Source organism: Diabrotica undecimpunctata, chromosome 9 (assembly GCF_040954645.1).
Source record: "Diabrotica undecimpunctata isolate CICGRU chromosome 9, icDiaUnde3, whole genome shotgun sequence".
In the NCBI taxonomy this organism is placed as follows: Eukaryota; Metazoa; Arthropoda; class Insecta; order Coleoptera; family Chrysomelidae; genus Diabrotica; species Diabrotica undecimpunctata.
This window is the reverse complement of record NC_092811.1, coordinates 90,153,264-90,173,681: the sequence shown is the minus strand read 5'-3', so window position 1 is coordinate 90,173,681 and position 20,418 is coordinate 90,153,264. Positions and strand designations below refer to the sequence as shown.

At 33.9% G+C, this 20,418-nt stretch overlaps 1 protein-coding gene across 3 annotated transcripts in view; it reads left to right on the top strand.

The window, feature by feature from the left end:
- JMJD5 (Jumonji domain containing 5) overlaps positions 1-20,418 on the top strand; it is a 40,637-nt gene that overhangs the window by 7,667 nt on the left and 12,552 nt on the right. For all 3 annotated transcript variants that reach the window (XM_072543796.1, XM_072543798.1, XM_072543797.1), the window contains one exon: positions 17,381-17,527. In XM_072543796.1, the coding sequence (XP_072399897.1) occupies positions 17,381-17,527 (147 nt within the window). The remainder of the gene's footprint in view (positions 1-17,380; positions 17,528-20,418) is intronic.

Genomic DNA, 20,418 nt, shown 5'->3' with positions numbered 1-20,418 from the left:
CAAGGCCGTGTGCTCTCGCCAACTCTTTTCAATATATATTCTAGGGAAATTTTTACTGAAGCCCTCACAAACCTAGAGACGTGAATCCGAGTGAACGGTGAGTACATCAATAATATCCGCTACGCCGATGACACTATCTTACTAGCAACCAGCCTAAATGATCTACAAGCCTTACTAGACCGAGTGAGAACTGTGAGCGTAACATAGCTGAGTGCTGAGCATGAGCTGACATGGTTGTCAGCCGTGCAAATTTAGATCCCGGGGCACTAATGGCAGGTAGCGAAGAGATCCAGAGAGTCGACAGATTCACTTACCTCGGAACTACCCTCAATTCACAATCGGACTACGCTCAAGAGATTAGATCCAGAATTGAAATGGCACTGTCTACATTTATCAAGTTGAGATCCTTGCTGTGCTACAGTGATCTCAGTTTGAGAACCAAGATGCGGATAGTGAGGTGCTACATTCTTCTAATGTTACTATATGGAGTTGGACACTGACGCAAGCCACTGAAAAGCGGATTGAAGCCTTCGAGATGTGGATCTACAGGAGGATACTAAAAATATCTTATGTGGAAAACGTCACCAACGTTGAAGTCCTACAGCGCATGAAAAAAGAAAAAAAAGTGCTTAATTTATTGAAATAACGTAAACTTGAGTATCTCGGCCACGTGATGCGGAACGAAGAAAACTATCGAATTCTTTAATTCGTTATGCAGGGTAAAGTCTTATTCTGTTTAGTGTTATCCATGTATTGCGGGTCAGTTCCAAGTCTGGCGGTTTCTGATCGATACAGGCCATTTGGTGTGCTTCCTGTGGTGAGTCGCTCTCCCATTGTCTTCTCCAAGCGTTGGTGAGGCTGAAATGTTCCTGATGTAAGGAGTCCTGATGTAACAATTGTACCTGAGATCATTCTGATTGTCTGGTTTAATTGGGTGTCAATAATGTTCGTGTGTTTGCTATTGAGCCATACCGGGGAAGCATATTCAGCCGCCGAGTATACAAGTCCGAGGGCGGATGATCTGAGTACGGAGGCTGAGGGCCCCCATGTGATGCCACATAGCTTTTGGACTATATTATTTCGCGTATTCAGTTTTGCTGCCGTTCTTTGTAGGTGTTCTTTAAAACTGAATATTCTGTCCAGAGTCACACCCCAGAGATATTTTGGTGTTGAGTTATGAGTGAGCAGTGTGTTTTCAAAGTGAACGGAGAGTTTTTTGATGGCTTGGGCATTATTCAGATGGAAACAGCACACTACGGTTTTCGTTGCATTGGGCCGTAGCCTCCATTTGCGAGAGTATTCTCCCATAACGGCAAGGTCATCCGTTAGTATTGTTTCTGTAATATCCATATTATGTCTTGCTGCAATGGCCCAGTCGTCAGCGTAGCTAAATTTCTGCGAAGTTGTCCCAGCGATGTATAAATTAAACAGTAAGGGTGCCAAAATAGTTTCCTGTGGCAGTCCATTGCTGAGTTTCATTTTGACACTTTTAAAGTTGCCCATTGTGACTTGAAAAGGTCTATCGGTGAGCATGCTATCAATGAGTTTGGTTACCTTTTGACACGGGATGGCACGGATTAGTTTGCAGATTAGTCCTTGTCTCCAGACAGTATCGTATGCAGCTGATAGGTCAATGAAAGCAACGAATGTTTTTTGCTTTCTTTGAAAACCTGCTTCAATATGTGTTATTAGGGATAGGATCTGATCTGTTCAGCTGCGGTTAGGTCTGAACCCTGCCTGCTCAATAGGTATCAATTCAAATATGTTTATACTAATTCTGTTGTAGATTAAGCGTTCCAACAGTTTATAGACACAGCTCAGCAGTGCAATCGGTCGGTAGTTTTGGGGCTGATCAATTGCCTTTCCTGGTTTTAATATGGCCATAATGGAGGCCTTTTTTAGTGAGTGGGGGATTTCTCCTGATTTTAACATATCTGTATAGAAATCAGCCAGCCACTTCCTAGCATATTTGTCACAGTGGAGTAATAATTGTGGATGGATTTTATCGGAGCTAGGTGCCTTTGCAGACTTAATTTCTAATATTGCTGAAATAATTTCTTCTGGAGTAAACTCGTCAGAGTATTCAGATGTAGGCGGGCATGCAAACTTTAGTATTTTTAGTTTTTGTTTTACTTTGGTGGTGTGGTCACGATCTCTAGGTGCTCTTGAGGTTGCTATAATGTGGGAGGCCACTCTGTCGGGAGCTATTGGTACTTTGTCTCTAGTTAGGAGTCTGCTACTACCAAGTTGTCTAAGTAAAGACCATGCTTTTCTGCTCGGTTTACTTAAGTCTAATTTTTCCACAGTTTCCATCCATTTTTGTCATCTGGCTGCATCCAAACTGTGTAGTAGTTCGTCCACAATTTCTCGGCCTTGGCTTTCGTTGTATTCTTGATACAATTTCTCACATTTTTCATCCCATCCTGGGACATACTGTTTACGATATCCTCTGGGTATAGTTTTCTTCGCTGTTTGCACGTGTTGTGGTTATCCATCCCACACATTTGTCCAATGTCTCAGTAACAGTCACTCAGTCTGCTTTTTGAAAGTTTCACCTAGGTCGAGGAAAAGATGATATTGGTATTTTGATGCCAACTTCTATTATAACTGGTTGGCTATGTGGAAAATCTGGGAGTACTGCACGTGAAGCTGCCAGTGGTTGATTGTTTTTATTTGTGGAAATAAAACATAGTTCTGGGTTGTATTCTCGCCTCCGGGCTGCAGATCGAAAAGTTCCCCGATCTTTAGCGTCAAAGACTAAATAAGTGTCAGCCTCTTCGCTCCAGTTTAGCAGAGCCTCGCCGTTTTGATCACTGTGCCTATAATTCTAGAGTTCATGATGACTGTTGATGATGAATAACATGAGGAGGCTAGAGGACTGCCGGGGGTTTATAAATATTGCTGACAGTAATTTCGCCAATTTGTATAGTAACCGTATGAATGTTATTTATGTCTGATGTAGAACATATGTGTGCATTTTCTATTTTGTTTCGAACATAGATTGCCACTATATAAGCTGAATGGTAAGTTGCACCCAATAAATCATAGATATGAATTCTTCCTCTAGCGAGAATTTGTTCTTAGCTTTCTACATAGGTTTCCTGAATTGCGACCACGTCGATATTATTTTCAATGAGTACTTTTTGAAGGTACTCACATTTACTTCTACTAATAACTTCTATATTTAAATGGCAGATTTGGATGCTTGGTCCGAGTCCTTTTGTCGCTTGGTCCTGAGAAGGTCCATTTAAATTGTTAATTGGAGGCATATCTTATAGTTGTGATGTGTTCTTGCCAGGAGATCTAGATATTCTAGATTGTCTGGCTGCCTATTGTGCTAGTTCATTTAGCATTACCCAAGGTGCACGTGTAGTGTTCTAATACGGACGTGAACTAGCTTTACACCCCAAAATTGGGGTATTAATGAAATAAAAATACACTGAAATGACGAAAAAATCTCTCGAAAAATAAATAAGAATATTGACACCTACAGTATATAAGAAATTAAGAACATATTTAAAAATTAGAACAAGGACTTGCTAATATTAAACGGACTTACGAATATTACAAAAAGAAGAATGTAGATCGTTAAAATCGAATCACATTTGTTCCTTAATCTCTCGAATAGTTAGAATTGTTAGAATGTGCTAGATAGAATGGCAGGAGATAGAAATACGTGGAGGAATATTGAAAAAAATAGTCAATAGCTTCATGATACCTGTTAACCACTAAGAGGAAGATATATATATATATATATATATATATATATATATATATATATATATATATATATATATATATATATATAATACATGTATATATACAGGGTGTTTCAAAAAAAGGTAACCCCGTCTCTAGGGTAGGTAAAAAACTGAAAAATAATTGGGGTTTGCTTAGTAAAAAATTTTTGTAACGCCATCCGTTTTCAAGATACAGGGCGTTGAAGAAAAAAAATTACGCATTTTTTACAATTTTGCCGAAACTACTGGCAACATTGTAATGAAATTTTATACGAATATGTTTTGGAAGCTGATACATCCCATGAATTTGTTTTTATACCTGATTCTCATAGAGGGCGCTAGTTACACGGATCGTACTAAGTATACTTTATTAAAAGTATATAACTTTTTTAAGAGTATAATTATTAATCAAAAATTCAACTGAACTTAAACATCATTTAATTTTACACGAAAAAGGTACTCTTGGTAAAACTCGATACTGTGTACCGTTTTCGGAATATTTTGATTTGAAAATTATGAAGTAATAATTGATGCTGGTAGTAATGATAAAGTTCTAATAGGTATACCTCTATTTTCTCCAAGTGTGCCATGGAAATCTGACATTTATTGATTGTTATGACGATAAATCAACAATAATTAGAGTTTTGAAACCTTGTTATTTGTAAAATCAAATCAAAATGTACTCAAATGTTGAATACACTGACATGTTATTAACCTTAGGCGAATGTTTAGGATGTTCTAGTGCAGCTGTGACACGTTATGCAGAAAAGTTTCCTAGAAGAAACTTACCAAGTAAAAAAACATTTAGAGCCGTTGAATGACGTTGTCGAGAAACTGGGAATGTGAGACCAAATAAAATAAATTCTGGTAGACCAAGAACAACAAGAACAATTAATAAAGAAAATAATATTTTAAATTTACTTGATCAAGATCCAACAGTTAGCGTAAGGAATATAGCAAGACAAACAAATACTTCTTCAAGTTCTTGGCGGATACTGAAAGAACAGCAATTACATCCTTATCATTACAGACAAGTCCAAGAGCTCTTACCAGATGATCTACCGGTTAGAGTGGATTTTTGTGAAACATTGCAACAAAGGATAGCCCACAATCCAAATTTTTTAAAATGCATTCTTTTTACGGACGAGGCCACCTTTACGCGACAAGGTATGTTTAACTCCCATAATGGGAGTCAAAGGGGTATCATATTACCAACACTCATTTAAAGTTAATGTTTGGGCAGCAACTTTAGGTAACAAATTAATAGGTTATCATATTCTACCTGGAAATTTAAATGGTGATATGTATCTTGATTTTTTAAACGATTCCTTAATCGAGATATTAGAAGATTTAACGCTAAACGAGCGAAGATCTTTATTTTTTATGCACGATGGAGCTCCACCACACTTTGATAGAAGGTGTCGTAATTGGTTGAGTAATCATTTTCCGAATCGATGGATTGGTAGAGGTGCAGAAGCTCCGATTCATTGGCCTCCTCGGTCATGCGATTTTAACCCTTTGGTTTGGTCGTATATTAAGGAAAAAGTCTATGCTACAGAGGTAAATTCACGCCAAGAATTGGAAGAAAGAATTCAACGTCAATTTAATGACATCATAGCTGATCCCCTACCGTTTAGAAGGTTAATGGAATCTTTAGAAAAAAGAATAGACTTGTGTATTCGCGAAAACGGAGGGCATTTTGAACACTTACTGTAATTGAATTTTATTTTATGTTCTTAGTCATTAATTTAATTTTCTTCTTGTAAGTTTTGTTTAATTACTAACTATTTTATACCAGCATCAATTATTACTTCATAATTTTCAAATCAAAATATTCCGAAAACGGTACACAGTATCGAGTTTTACCAAGAGTACCTTTTTCGTGTAAAATTGAATGATGTTTAGGTTTACTTGAAATTTTGATTAATAATTATACTCTTAAAAAAGTTATATTGACTAATACTTAGTATGATCCGTGTAACTAGCGCCCTCTATGAGAATCAGATATAAAACAAATTCATGGGATGTATCAGCTTCCAAAACATATTCGTATAAAATTTCATTACAATGTTGCCAGTAGTTTCGGCAAAATCGTAAAAAATGCGTAAATTTTTTTTTCTTCAACGCCCTGTATCTTGAAAACGGATGGCGATACAAAAATTTTTTACTAAGCAACTCCCAATTATTTTTCAGTTTTTTACCTACCCTAGAGACGGGGTTACCTTTTTTTGAAACACCCTGTATATATATATATATATATATATATATATATATATATATATATATATATATATATATTGTTATGATATGTAAAATCGAGAAAAATATTGGGTTGATTAAAATATTTCAAAGTTCAAAAACATTAAAATAATTCAGATAAGTAAGATAATAAACAACAAACATTTCAAAGAAGAAAAGTTATTAAAGAAATCCAAAGACAATTGAAACGGGTTTTCCAAAATACATTAATGCAGTGATTAGAGACAAATAGAAGAGATTTTAGAAAGAGGTTTTTGTTAGTTTTTAAGAATTATAGAAAATATTATTTGTAAATAAGTTTTAGGAAATTTTATAATTATAGGTAAAAATTTGTTTGTTATCGAAATGAAAAAATGGGGGAATTGTGACGAGTTTTGATTGGCGGAGATTGAAAAAGGTGGGATAAGTATGTAGGAAAAAGTTTAGCGAGATCGAGGAGAGAGAAAGGGAGAATCAGTTGGTTTCCAAGTCTGTAAGACGAACAGTAATTGTTCTCTGGCGGTTCCTGAAATGTAGCAAGCAGTAGTGTTGAATGTTAGTGAGTTTTTGTGGAGTTAGTGTATCTGACAGCAGCTGAAGCAGCAAAATATTGTAAGTCATATTTCTCTACTTATATTCCAAGAGTCACTGTTCAGGCCAACGAGAGATTCAGTTTATCGTAAAGAGAAGATATTCCAAGAGTCATTTTTCACTCGGGCCAACGAGAGATTCAGTTTATCGAGAGGAGAAAGGCTATCATAATTTGAATGATTTGTGCTTTTGAAGGAGATCATTAAGGACGATATACTTGCAACAATCTGTGTAAGATTGCTGATTACATAGGGAGCGGTTGAGAGGAGATAATATAGTCTACAAGGAACAAGGATTTGGACCACTCATCATCAGAGAGAGATATTTTTGTTTCTGCAGTTTTTTTCTTTTATTGATAACACAATTTTTACACGTAATTTAGAAAGGATATAAATATTTTGATTAGGAGAGTTAGAATAGTTTGGGATTTTGAGATTTCAATTAATATTGTTTGTACCATTAATTTTGATTGTTCACGTACGGAGAACAAAATTTTGAGAATCCTTATATGAGATTTGTTTATTGAAAACTTTTGAGTGTGAATTGTTTCATTATTTTTATTTCAATATATAGTGTTAGATCATATGTGTTTTTTATTATTCCGGTATTCTCTGGACCTTACCTTTCACATGTAATAGCATAGATATTGAAGCACGAATTTAACCCTGAGATAAAAGAATTAAAAATTGTGATAGAGTCATAATCATATCATTTAAATAATTTTAATTAATCAAAAAAATTAATTAGCTAATTATTGCTTGGCGCACCAAGACTTTAAATATCACAATAACTGGCTTCCAAAACGTGGGGCTTGAAAATATCGCAGCTTTACATTTGAAGGAAGGGAAAGAGATCTGGAATAAGTACAGGTGATCCAGAGATAAAAACATATAACATTGAGGGAATTTGAATTTGAAAGTATTTTGACAATTTTTCCAGGGAATATAAATTTGATTTATTGATTGATCGTAGTTAGTGGATATTTACTGCTATTGAATTATTTGATTTTATTTTCTTTACCAATCGTACATTTGATATTTATTTTGAATTATTTGAATTTTACTGATTGCATATTTGATATTTGTCGTGAAAATTTAATACATTTGGGGAGAAATATTGTCGTGTTCTGAAACATATAGAGTGTTGTAAAATTTCACATTTGGCGGGGACAAAAACAACAAAAAGTAACAACATGTCTGTCACAAGGAGACAAAGTAAAATGCAGGAAAGGAAGGAGGATAACAGAGAAGATGAAACAATTTTGGAAGAAGTATCGGATAATGAAGGAAATGTGACAATAGTTGAGGAGAGAAAAGAACTATCAGGAATAGATAAAATATTACAACTAATGCAACTCCAGTCACAAAAAATGGATGAAACAAAACAAACAATGGCAGAAACAAAACAAACAATAGAGAAAAACCAAAATGAAACATAAAAGAAAATGGATAAAATGGATAGAAATCAACAAGAAACATCACTAAAAATGGAAGAAAACCAACGGGAAACAAAACAAACAATGAGCAATATAGAGCAGCGTCTGGAAAACTATGAACAGGAAATTAGAGGATGTGTTGGGGGGATAAAGAAAGAACTGATACAACAAATAGAAGAGATTAATGAAATTAAAAATGATATGAAAGAACAAGAAATGAGAATTAAAGATAATTTGGAGGAATTAGAAAGCAAACTTGAAAATGTAATGAAAGATAGTAAGACGGTCCAGAAAAAGGAATTAGAACAGTTAGAAGAAAAATTTGAAATGGCGCTACAAGAAGACAGGAAGGAAGTAGAAAGAAGATTAAAGCAAAATGAAAAACAAATGGCAGAAATTGAACTAAGAGGGGTAGAGAGAAAAGAAGTTATCATCCATGGAACAAGCGAGGCGAAAATACAATTTGGCGGGGATATTCGGAAAACACACCCAGTACCGTTTGTTAAAAATTTGAAAACCAAATTACAACATATTAGATATTTTGACGAGTGCAAAGAAACAATTAGAAACCATTTGAAAGAAGGAGCAGCGTTATGGTATGAAAGCAAGGAAGATGAGTTTGAAAATTGGACAGATTTTGAAAATAAATTTCTCAACTATTTCTGGGGGAAAAATAAACAGAGAGAAATCAACCAAGAGCTACAGAATGGAAAATATCACGAAAAAATGGGAATATCTGAAGAAAGATATGCTTTGCAGATATATAACAATTCAAAATATCCAGAATACAAATATTCTACCGAACAGCTGGTAGAAATGATCAGCAGACATTTTGAGGAAACTTTGGAAGATCACGTGATTTTGAGAAACTATCAAGATATTGATAGTTTGTGCCAATTCCTTCAATTAAAAGAAGCGAAAAGAAAAGAAATGAGAAATAGAAGACAACATGACCAATATAATGGACCGGAAAGAAGGTATTCATCAAATTATGACCAGAGAAACCGACATCCCAGATCAACAAACGAATATAGGCCGAGAAATTACAATAATTACAATAGACAACAAAATTACGATAACAGGAATGACACACAACATAGAACATATGAAAATCACAACAGGAATAGAGATGCACAAAATCCTCCGAATAGGAATACTAACGAACAAAGGGACGATAGAAATAACCAGAGCTTCCAACAACAAAATAGAAGGGAGATGAATCATGTAGCAATAGGAAACGAAAGACAAATTTCTAATTCTAATCTAATATTTTTAGATGCATTTATAAAACATAAAGCGATTAAAATTGTGATTGATTCTGGCTCGGAGATATCGCTAATCAATAAAAAACTAGTAAAAGAATTAAATTTGGACAGATTTGTGTATAAGATTCCTAGGGTTGATTTAGTGGGTGCAAACAATAAAAATTTGACGACAGTAAACGAAGGTTTGGGAGTACAGATAAGAGTGGGAAACAAATTCCATATTATGAAATGTGTGGTGATTGAAGATTTAAATCATGATATGATAGCGGGAATTGATGAATTGAGGAAAAAAGATATCACCATAAATTTTTCGGAAAATAAACTGGAAATCAGAGCAGAACCAGACAACACAGGAGAAGAAAAGCAAACAGATAGGAAAGCAAATTCTGGAAGGATCAATGCACAGGAAAACCGCAAAGAAATCGATATGACTGTAGAGGATAAACCGAAAGTACAAGAACAAGATCTAACAGAAGAGAAAAAGAGAAGGAAGAAAAAGAAGAAGAGTTCGAAAAGAAAGCAGGAAAAAAAGATGGAGACCAGAGAAAAACAGGAAATAGAAGGTACAGAAGAATTGTTGGCAACCGACGATAAAACAGAATGGAAGCAGGAAGAAAAAGAAAGTATCATCAGAGAAATGAAAGGAATAGAAACATGGTGCTCGGAATACCAAAGGGAATTAGAGGATAAAAAGAAAACAGAAGAAAAAATGGCACTGATGGACGAGAATCCAGAATTTAGTGAAGACGTATTATGGACAGTGAACACATGTGAACAAAAGGAGGATGAAAGAAAAATAAATTGTGGAGAAAACATGGGAAAGAAAATAGAGAGGATTTTAGGAAACCATGGAGATCTTGTTAATGAAGTAAACCGAGTGGCTAAAATTTATGAACTTTCTTTTAAGGGAAAATACTTGGAAAAATTTAAAACGAAAATATATCCAATCCCGTATAAAGACAGGCAATATACGGGGTATTTTAACATTCACGACATTTATCAGTATCATAAGTAGATTTTAATAACATAGTGAAATAATTTGATCCTAGAAAACTTTTGTCATTTTTAAAATTTAACAAAGAGTTTTCGGCAGATCAAATGGCGGGGATTTGTTATGATATGTAAAATCGAGAAAAATATTGGGTTGATTAAAATATTTCAAAGTTCAAAAACATTAAAATAATTCAGATAAGTAAGATAATAAACAACAAACATTTCAAAGAAGGAAAGTTATTAAATTCTTGGATTACCTGTACTAAACAAAATGTAAGCTATACATAAATTATTTCTTTGTTATACTTGAGTGACCCGCATAATTTTAAGTGAAATCCAAAGACAATTGAAACGGGTTTTCCAAAATACATTAATGCAGTGATTAGAGACAAATAGAAGAGATTTTAGAAAGAGGTTTTTGTTAGTTTTTAAGAATTATAGAAAATATTATTTGTAAATAAGTTTTAGGAAATTTTATAATTATAGGTAAAAATTTGTTTGTTATCGAAATGAAAAAATGGGGGAATTGTGACGAGTTTTGATTGGCGGAGATTGAAAAAGGTGGGATAAGTATGTAGGAAAAAGTTTAGCGAGATCGAGGAGAGAGAAAGGGAGAATCAGTTGGTTTCCAAGTCTGTAAGACGAACAGTGATTGTTCTCTGGCGGTTCCTGAAATGTAGCAAGCAGTAGTGTTGAATGTTAGTGAGTTTTTGTGGAGTTAGTGTATCTGACAGAGGCTGAAGCAGCAAAATATTGTAAGTCATATTTCTCTACTTATATTCCAAGAGTCACTGTTCAGGCCAACGAGAGATTCAGTTTATCGTAAAGAGAAGATATTCCAAGAGTCATTTTTCACTCGGGCCAACGAGAGATTCAGTTTATCGAGAGGAGAAAGGCTATCATAATTTGAATGATTTGTGCTTTTGAAGGAGATCATTAAGGACGATATACTTGCAACAATCTGTGTAAGATTGCTGATTACATAGGGAGCGGTTGAGAGGAGATAATATAGTCTACAAGGAACAAGGATTTGGACCACTCATCATCAGAGAGAGATATTTTTGTTTCTGCAGTTTTTTTCTTTTATTGATAACACAATTTTTACACGTAATTTAGAAAGGATATAAATATTTTGATTAGGAGAGTTAGAATAGTTTGGGATTTTGAGATTTCAATTAATATTGTTTGTACCATTAATTTTGATTGTTCACGTACGGAGAACAAAATTTTGAGAATCCTTATATGAGATTTGTTTATTGAAAACTTTTGAGTGTGAATTGTTTCATTATTTTTATTTCAATATATAGTGTTAGATCATATGTGTTTTTTATTATTCCGGTATTCTCTGGACCTTACCTTTCACATGTAATAACATAGATATTGAAGCACGAATTTAACCCTGAGATAAAAGAATTAAAAATTGTGATAGAGTCATAATCATATCATTTAAATAATTTTAATTAATCAAAAAAATTAATTAGCTAATTATTGCTTGGCGCACCAAGACTTTAAATATCACAATAACTGGCTTCCAAAACGTGGGGCTTGAAAATATCGCAGCTTTACATTTGAAGGAAGGGAAAGAGATCTGGAATAAGTACAGGTGATCCAGAGATAAAAACATATAACATTGAGGGAATTTGAATTTGAAAGTATTTTGACAATTTTTCCAGGGAATATAAATTTGATTTATTGATTGATCGTAGTTAGTGGATATTTACTGCTATTGAATTATTTGATTTTATTTTCTTTACCAATCGTACATTTGATATTTATTTTGAATTATTTGAATTTTACTGATTGCATATTTGATATTTGTCGTGAAAATTTAATACATTTGGGGAGAAATATTGTCGTGTTCTGAGACATATAGAGTGTTGTAAAATTTCACATTTGGCGGGGACAAAAACAATAACAAAAAGTAACAACATGTCTGTCACAAGGAGACAAAGTAAAATGCAGGAAAGGAAGGAGGATAACAGAGAAGATGAAACAATTTTGGAAGAAGTATCGGATAATGAAGGAAATGTGACAATAGTTGAGGAGAGAAAAGAACTATCAGGAATAGATAAAATATTACAACTAATGCAACTCCAGTCACAAAAAATGGATGAAACAAAACAAACAATGGCAGAAACAAAACAAACAATAGAGAAAAACCAAAATGAAACATCAAAGAAAATGGATAAAATGGATAGAAATCAACAAGAAACATCACTAAAAATGGAAGAAAACCAACGGGAAACAAAACAAACAATGAGCAATATAGAGCAGCGTCTGGAAAACTATGAACAGGAAATTAGAGGATGTGTTGAGGGGATAAAGAAAGAACTGATACAACAAATAGAAGAGATTAATGAAATTAAAAATGATATGAAAGAACAAGAAATGAGAATTAAAGATAATTTGGAGGAATTAGAAAGCAAACTTGAAAATGTAATGAAAGATAGTAAGACGGTCCAGAAAAAGGAATTAGAACAGTTAGAAGAAAAATTTGAAATGGCGCTACAAGAAGACAGGAAGGAAGTAGAAAGAAGATTAAAGCAAAATGAAAAACAAATGGCAGAAATTGAACTAAGAGGGGTAGAGAGAAAAGAAGTTATCATCCATGGAACAAGCGAGGCGAAAATACAATTTGGCGGGGATATTCGGAAAACACACCCAGTACCGTTTGTTAAAAATTTGAAAACCAAATTACAACATATTAGATATTTTGACGAGTGCAAAGAAACAATTAGAAACCATTTGAAAGAAGGAGCAGCGTTATGGTATGAAAGCAAGGAAGATGAGTTTGAAAATTGGACAGATTTTGAAAATAAATTTCTCAACTATTTCTGGGGGAAAAATAAACAGAGAGAAATCAACCAAGAGCTACAGAATGGAAAATATCACGAAAAAATGGGAATATCTGAAGAAAGATATGCTTTGCAGATATATAACAATTCAAAATATCCAGAATACAAATATTCTACCGAACAGCTGGTAGAAATGATCAGCAGACATTTTGAGGAAACTTTGGAAGATCACGTGATTTTGAGAAACTATCAAGATATTGATAGTTTGTGCCAATTCCTTCAATTAAAAGAAGCGAAAAGAAAAGAAATGAGAAATAGAAGACAACATGACCAATATAATGGACCGGAAAGAAGGTATTCATCAAATTATGACCAGAGAAACCGACATCCCAGATCAACAAACGAATATAGAACACAACACAACATAGAACATATGAAAATCACAACAGGAATAGAGATGCACAAAATCCTCCGAATAGGAATACTAACGAACAAAGGGACGATAGAAATAACCAGAGCTTCCAACAACAAAATAGAAGGGAGATGAATCATGTAGCAATAGGAAACGAAAGACAAATTTCTAATTCTAATCTAATATTTTTAGATGCATTTATAAAACATAAAGCGATTAAAATTGTGATTGATTCTGGCTCGGAGATATCGCTAATCAATAAAAAACTAGTAAAAGAATTAAATTTGGACAGATTTGTGTATAAGATTCCTAGGGTTGATTTAGTGGGTGCAAACAATAAAAATTTGACGACAGTAAACGAAGGTTTGGGAGTACAGATAAGAGTGGGAAACAAATTCCATATTATGAAATGTGTGGTGATTGAAGATTTAAATCATGATATGATAGCGGGAATTGATGAATTGAGGAAAAAAGATATCACCATAAATTTTTCGGAAAATAAACTGGAAATCAGAGCAGAACCAGACAACACAGGAGAAGAAAAGCAAACAGATAGGAAAGCAAATTCTGGAAGGATCAATGCACAGGAAAACCGCAAAGAAATCGATATGACTGTAGAGGATAAACCGAAAGTACAAGAACAAGATCTAACAGAAGAGAAAAAGAGAAGGAAGAAAAAGAAGAAGAGTTCGAAAAGAAAGCAGGAAAAAAAGATGGAGACCAGAGAAAAACAGGAAATAGAAGGTACAGAAGAATTGTTGGCAACCGACGATAAAACAGAATGGAAGCAGGAAGAAAAAGAAAGTATCATCAGAGAAATGAAAGGAATAGAAACATGGTGCTCGGAATACCAAAGGGAATTAGAGGATAAAAAGAAAACAGAAGAAAAAATGGCACTGATGGACGAGAATCCAGAATTTAGTGAAGAAGTATTATGGACAGTGAACACATGTGAACAAAAGGAGGATGAAAGAAAAATAAATTGTGGAGAAAACATGGGAAAGAAAATAGAGAGGATTTTAGGAAACCATGGAGATCTTGTTAATGAAGTAAACCGAGTGGCTAAAATTTATGAACTTTCTTTTAAGGGAAAATACTTGGAAAAATTTAAAACGAAAATATATCCAATCCCGTATAAAGACAGGCAATATACGGGGTATTTTAACATTCACGACATTTATCAGTATCATAAGTAGATTTTAATAACATAGTGAAATAATTTGATCCTAGAAAACTTTTGTCATTTTTAAAATTTAACAAAGAGTTTTCGGTAGATCAAATGGCGGGGATTTGTTATGATATGTAAAATCGAGAAAAATATTGGGTTGATTAAAATATTTCAAAGTTCAAAAACATTAAAATAATTCAGATAAGTAAGATAATAAACAACAAACATTTCAAAGAAGGAAAGTTATTAAATTCTTGGATTACCTGTACTAAACAAAATGTAAGCTATACATAAATTATTTCTTTGTTATACTTGAGTGACCCGCATAATTTTAAGTGAAATCCAAAGACAATTGAAACGGGTTTTCCAAAATACATTAATGCAGTGATTAGAGACAAATAGAAGAGATTTTAGAAAGAGGTTTTTGTTAGTTTTTAAGAATTATAGAAAATATTATTTGTAAATAAGTTTTAGGAAATTTTATAATTATAGGTAAAAATTTGTTTGTTATCGAAATGAAAAAATGGGGGAATTGTGACGAGTTTTGATTGGCGGAGATTGAAAAAGGTGGGATAAGTATGTAGGAAAAAGTTTAGCGAGATCGAGGAGAGAGAAAGGGAGAATCAGTTGGTTTCCAAGTCTGTAAGACGAACAGTGATTGTTCTCTGGCGGTTCCTGAAATGTAGCAAGCAGTAGTGTTGAATGTTAGTGAGTTTTTGTGGAGTTAGTGTATCTGACAGAAGCTGAAGCAGCAAAATATTGTAAGTCATATTTCTCTACTTATATTCCAAGAGTCACTGTTCAGGCCAACGAGAGATTCAGTTTATCGTAAAGAGAAGATATTCCAAGAGTCATTTTTCACTCGGGCCAACGAGAGATTCAGTTTATCGAGAGGAGAAAGGCTATCATAATTTGAATGATTTGTGCTTTTGAAGGAGATCATTAAGGACGATATACTTGCAACAATCTGTGTAAGATTGCTGATTACATAGGGAGCGGTTGAGAGGAGATAATATAGTCTACAAGGAACAAGGATTTGGACCACTCATCATCAGAGAGAGATATTTTTGTTTCTGCAGTTTTTTTCTTTTATTGATAACACAATTTTTACACGTAATTTAGAAAGGATATAAATATTTTGATTAGGAGAGTTAGAATAGTTTGGGATTTTGAGATTTCAATTAATATTGTTTGTACCATTAATTTTGATTGTTCACGTACGGAGAACAAAATTTTGAGAATCCTTATATGAGATTTGTTTATTGAAAACTTTTGAGTGTGAATTGTTTCATTATTTTTATTTCAATATATAGTGTTAGATCATATGTGTTTTTTATTATTCCGGTATTCTCTGGACCTTACCTTTCACATGTAATAGCATAGATATTGAAGCACGAATTTAACCCTGAGATAAAAGAATTAAAAATTGTGATAGAGTCATCATATCATTTAAATAATTTTAATTAATCAAAAAAATTAATTAGCTAATTATTGCTTGGCGCACCAAGACTTTAAATATCACAATAATATATATATATATATATATATATATATATATATATATATATATATATATATATATATATATATATATATATATATATTACACTTGAATTTTGAATAATTTTGGTTTTGACGACGTCAGATTGACAAATCAGGTAGTAACGCTTCTGACTGCTGCTTGAAGTAAGGAGTATACGAGATTTATTTATTTATAATAACATAACATGCCTGAGTACGCTACACAAAGCAACAAGAAGAAAGGAGACCTCTTTTCGATAGCGAATTACAACGGCCAACTAATAGATCGCATTTAATTTCAGTTTGAACTATCACAAGTGTTCCGGACGAGAGTTGAATTACTCGAAACATGTGTAGGATGAACTGTTTTTATAAATTTAATTTAATAACTTTATTTATTATAAAATATTCTACACTTTACAGTAACACTAACACTTTATGAGTTTATTTACATACATTTATTTATTTAATCTACATGGAAACACTTAAATATTAATTTATTTACACTTATATAATTTATTTAAATCATTCACACTGGTTACAATTTAAATAGCCGCGCGAACAATTTATTAATCGACACTTGTTTTTGACTGTCCTTTTAAATCTCAAATCGTCCGTTTTATACCTGATTTGTTTATCTAGAAATTTCTGCCTGCTTCTTTAACCTTCGGTTGGGACGCCAACGATATTATTCGATCCTCATCTGGAAAGTTCCAATAGCAGGTATAAGCGGGGACCCGTGTTTTAAGCTTAGGGTATGACTCACATTTATCGTAACAAGAACCATCGTAGAGTATGAATTGAAAAGAACTTCAATCGTTTACTTTTATTTTAACGTCTTTTCTGTATGTAAAGAGTGCAAAAGGTAGTGTTTTCAAGCGTGAACTATAGATTTATTGTTGGAATAAAAGGTTATTCTTATTCAATAGCTTCCAGTAAGCTTTGGATTTGCGGTTCACCTAATTCGCTATCAAACAGATGTCTCCTTACTTCTTGTTGCTTCGTATAAAAGCAACGTCGTTGCTAGCGTACTCAGTCATGTTATGTTATTATAAATTTCAATTTGAACTACCACAAGTGTTTCTGATGAGAATTGAATAAACCGTAACACGTATAGAACAGTTTTGGAGTTCAAAATGAAAAAAAAATGCAATTGTTTACTTTCATATATATATATATATATATATATATATATATATATATATTAATTTATTTATTTTAGATCCCTAAGTTGAAAGATGACATCTGTATTCCGGAATATTGCGGTATGAGTGTAAATGATGCTGACCCTGATATAAATGCTTGGTTCGGACCTAAAGGAACTGTGTCTCCCTTGCATACTGATCCAAGTAATAATTTACTTGCTCAGGTAAATATATACGTTTGCTTTTGTTAATGCTAAACCTAGTTTCGATTTTGATCATAGATGTTTGGTCAGACCAGATCTGACCAAACAACTACTAAAACTAATCCAAAAAATAATAAAACAAAACAGAATTTCTCAAGAATGGAGATCAAGTATCCTAATACCTTTCTTTAAAAAGAGAGACAAATCGGACCCTGAAAATTACAGAGGAATTAATAAACACACTAAAATTAATAACCAAACAAATAAACAATGAAATTATAACACTAGCAGAAGAACAAGATTTTAGATCGGGAAGATCCTGCACCGACGCTATATTTATAACGAGGCAAGCGCAAGAGAAATCATTAGACTACAACAAACCAGCATATCTGCGTCGTTGGTTAAGAAGGCATTTTACCTGGTCAAATTAAAGGACGTTATCCACTTATTGTGCGCAAGAGAGATACTTCTAGGAATAATCAAAACGATCGAAAATATCTACCAAAACAACACAATAAAATTAAAAGTAGAAGAAGAACTAACCAACCCTATTGAAGCTGGCAATGGGATAAGACAGGGAGATTACCTGAGTCCTCTATTGTTCCACCTGATTATGGATGAAATAATAAAAAAGTAAGAACTAAAAAAGGATACCAAATGGGAGAAAAACAACTTAAAATAATCTGCTATGCAGACGACGCAATACTCTCTCAAAGTGAAGATGATTAACAACGTATGCTGCATCAATTTAATATATCCGCCAGCAAATTTAACATGTTAAATTCCTCAAAAAAGACAAAATGCATGGTTATAACAGCAAAATTACTAAGATGTAAATTGGAGCTGGAAGTTCACATAATAGAACAAGTGATGAAGTTTAAATATCTAGGCATCACATTATATAGCTACGGAAAGCTCGAAACAGAAGTGGAGCTTCAAGTAAATAGAGCAAACAGAGCCCCAGGCTGCCTGAATGAAACAATATGGAGATATAAAAATATCGGGAAAGAAATGAAAGGCAAAATTTACAAAACAGTCATCAGACCAATAATGTCATACGCGGCATAAACACGACCTACACAGAGAGGACAAATAGGATGTTAGAAACAGCAGAGATGAAAACACTTAGAAAAGTATGGTAAACCACTATGGGACCAAGCTAGAAGTATAGATATACGACATAGATGCAAGGTGGAGAACATCAAGGGCTAGGTAAGAAATAGAAGAGTAGAATGGAAGGATCCTTTAAGCCGAATGACAAAAAATAGAGTAGTAAAGACGGCAAGAGACGGTTCCCCAATAGGAAGACCACGGAAACGATGGAACGACAACTTACTGGAGACGCATTGAAAAACAGAGTCATGTCTACATAAAAAGAATAACAAGAAGCATTTGTTAATCTATATTAACATATAGATTAACACAAATAACCAAACATTAGAATAGTCTTCGATGACTCAACAAGTATAGTTTTTAATTCATTATAAAGCCCTATTAGTTATAGACATTAGACAATCTAATGATTGGCGGAACATTATATTTTTAATCAATGATAGGAAAGAATTTGGTTCAGGTAAGGATGAATACAACAAGCAGAATCAATCATAATTGAAAGAACTCTACGGAATCGTATTACTGGCTGGGAAAATATTAACGAACGAATTGTCAAAATGAATCTAAATTTTATATGGCTACAAAGTGACAATACTGGGAGTATTTGAAGGAAATGAGGATTCACTCATCCAATATGAAAAAGATTCTTTGAACAACTTGAAGAAATAGAAGAGAAGTATACTAAGTGACATAGAAATCCGAACACCCAGTTTTAATAAAATTTTGTATAAGTACTTAGTGAAGCATAATAAGTAAATGATTAAAATTTCAAAATGATTGCATTGCTTTAAAGCCCTTTTACCTTTAAAAATGTGTGGATGCACCCCGATGTGTTACGCATTCTCCAACGCGCCTAGGCATGCTTCTGATCATGTGGTCAATGTCCTCTTGTGGTATCTCATTCCAGGCAACCACCAACTCCTCTCGAAGTGCTTGTAGAGTCTGAGGAGGACGTTGCAAATTGAGCAATCTCCTATCCATCATATCCCACACGTGCTCAATTGGGGATAAGTCGGGAGATCTTGGTGGCCATGCTAACAATGTGACATCATTATGTTGAAAGAAGTCTATTGTGACTCTTGCAACATGTGGTCGGGCATTATCTTGTTGGAAAGTTGGATTTGCCAGGGTGTCAAGATAGGGTAAAAGGTGGGGTTCTAGAACTTCTTGGATATAACGCTGCGCGTTCATGTTACCTCTGATGAAGATTAAAGGTGATCTGGAACCATAAGCTATAGCACCCCAAACCATAACTCCAACAGTGTGATGAACATGTCTTTTAACAAAAAACTGTGGATTCCTCCTTTCACCACGTCGCCTTCTAACCCTCGCTCGACCATCGTGCATGCCTAAACAAAATCGAGACTTGTCACTAAAGACAATACTGTTCCATTCCTGATTCCAAAGTGACCGTTCTCTGCACCACTGAAGGCGATTACGGCGGTGTTCTGGAGTTAAAGGGAGGACCCAGTGTGGTCGGTATGAAAACAGGCCAAAACTTCTTAATCGTCAGTAAACAATTCATATGTCAATAGGTCTTTCGTGTTCTGCAAACCATTCATTTGCAATGGAGCTGGTAGTGGAGAAACGGTCTCTTAAGGCCAATAATCTTAGTCGGCGATCTTTACGGTCTGTTGTTCTACGGCAGCGTCCAGTGCCCCTTGCTCTTTGCGTACGGCCTTCTTGAAGCCATGCCTTATAACACCTAACCACGGTGTCTACACTTCTTTGCACTCTAACTGCAACTTCCCGAAAAGAAAGTCCAGCTTCCCGAAGTCCCATTATACGGGCCCTATCAA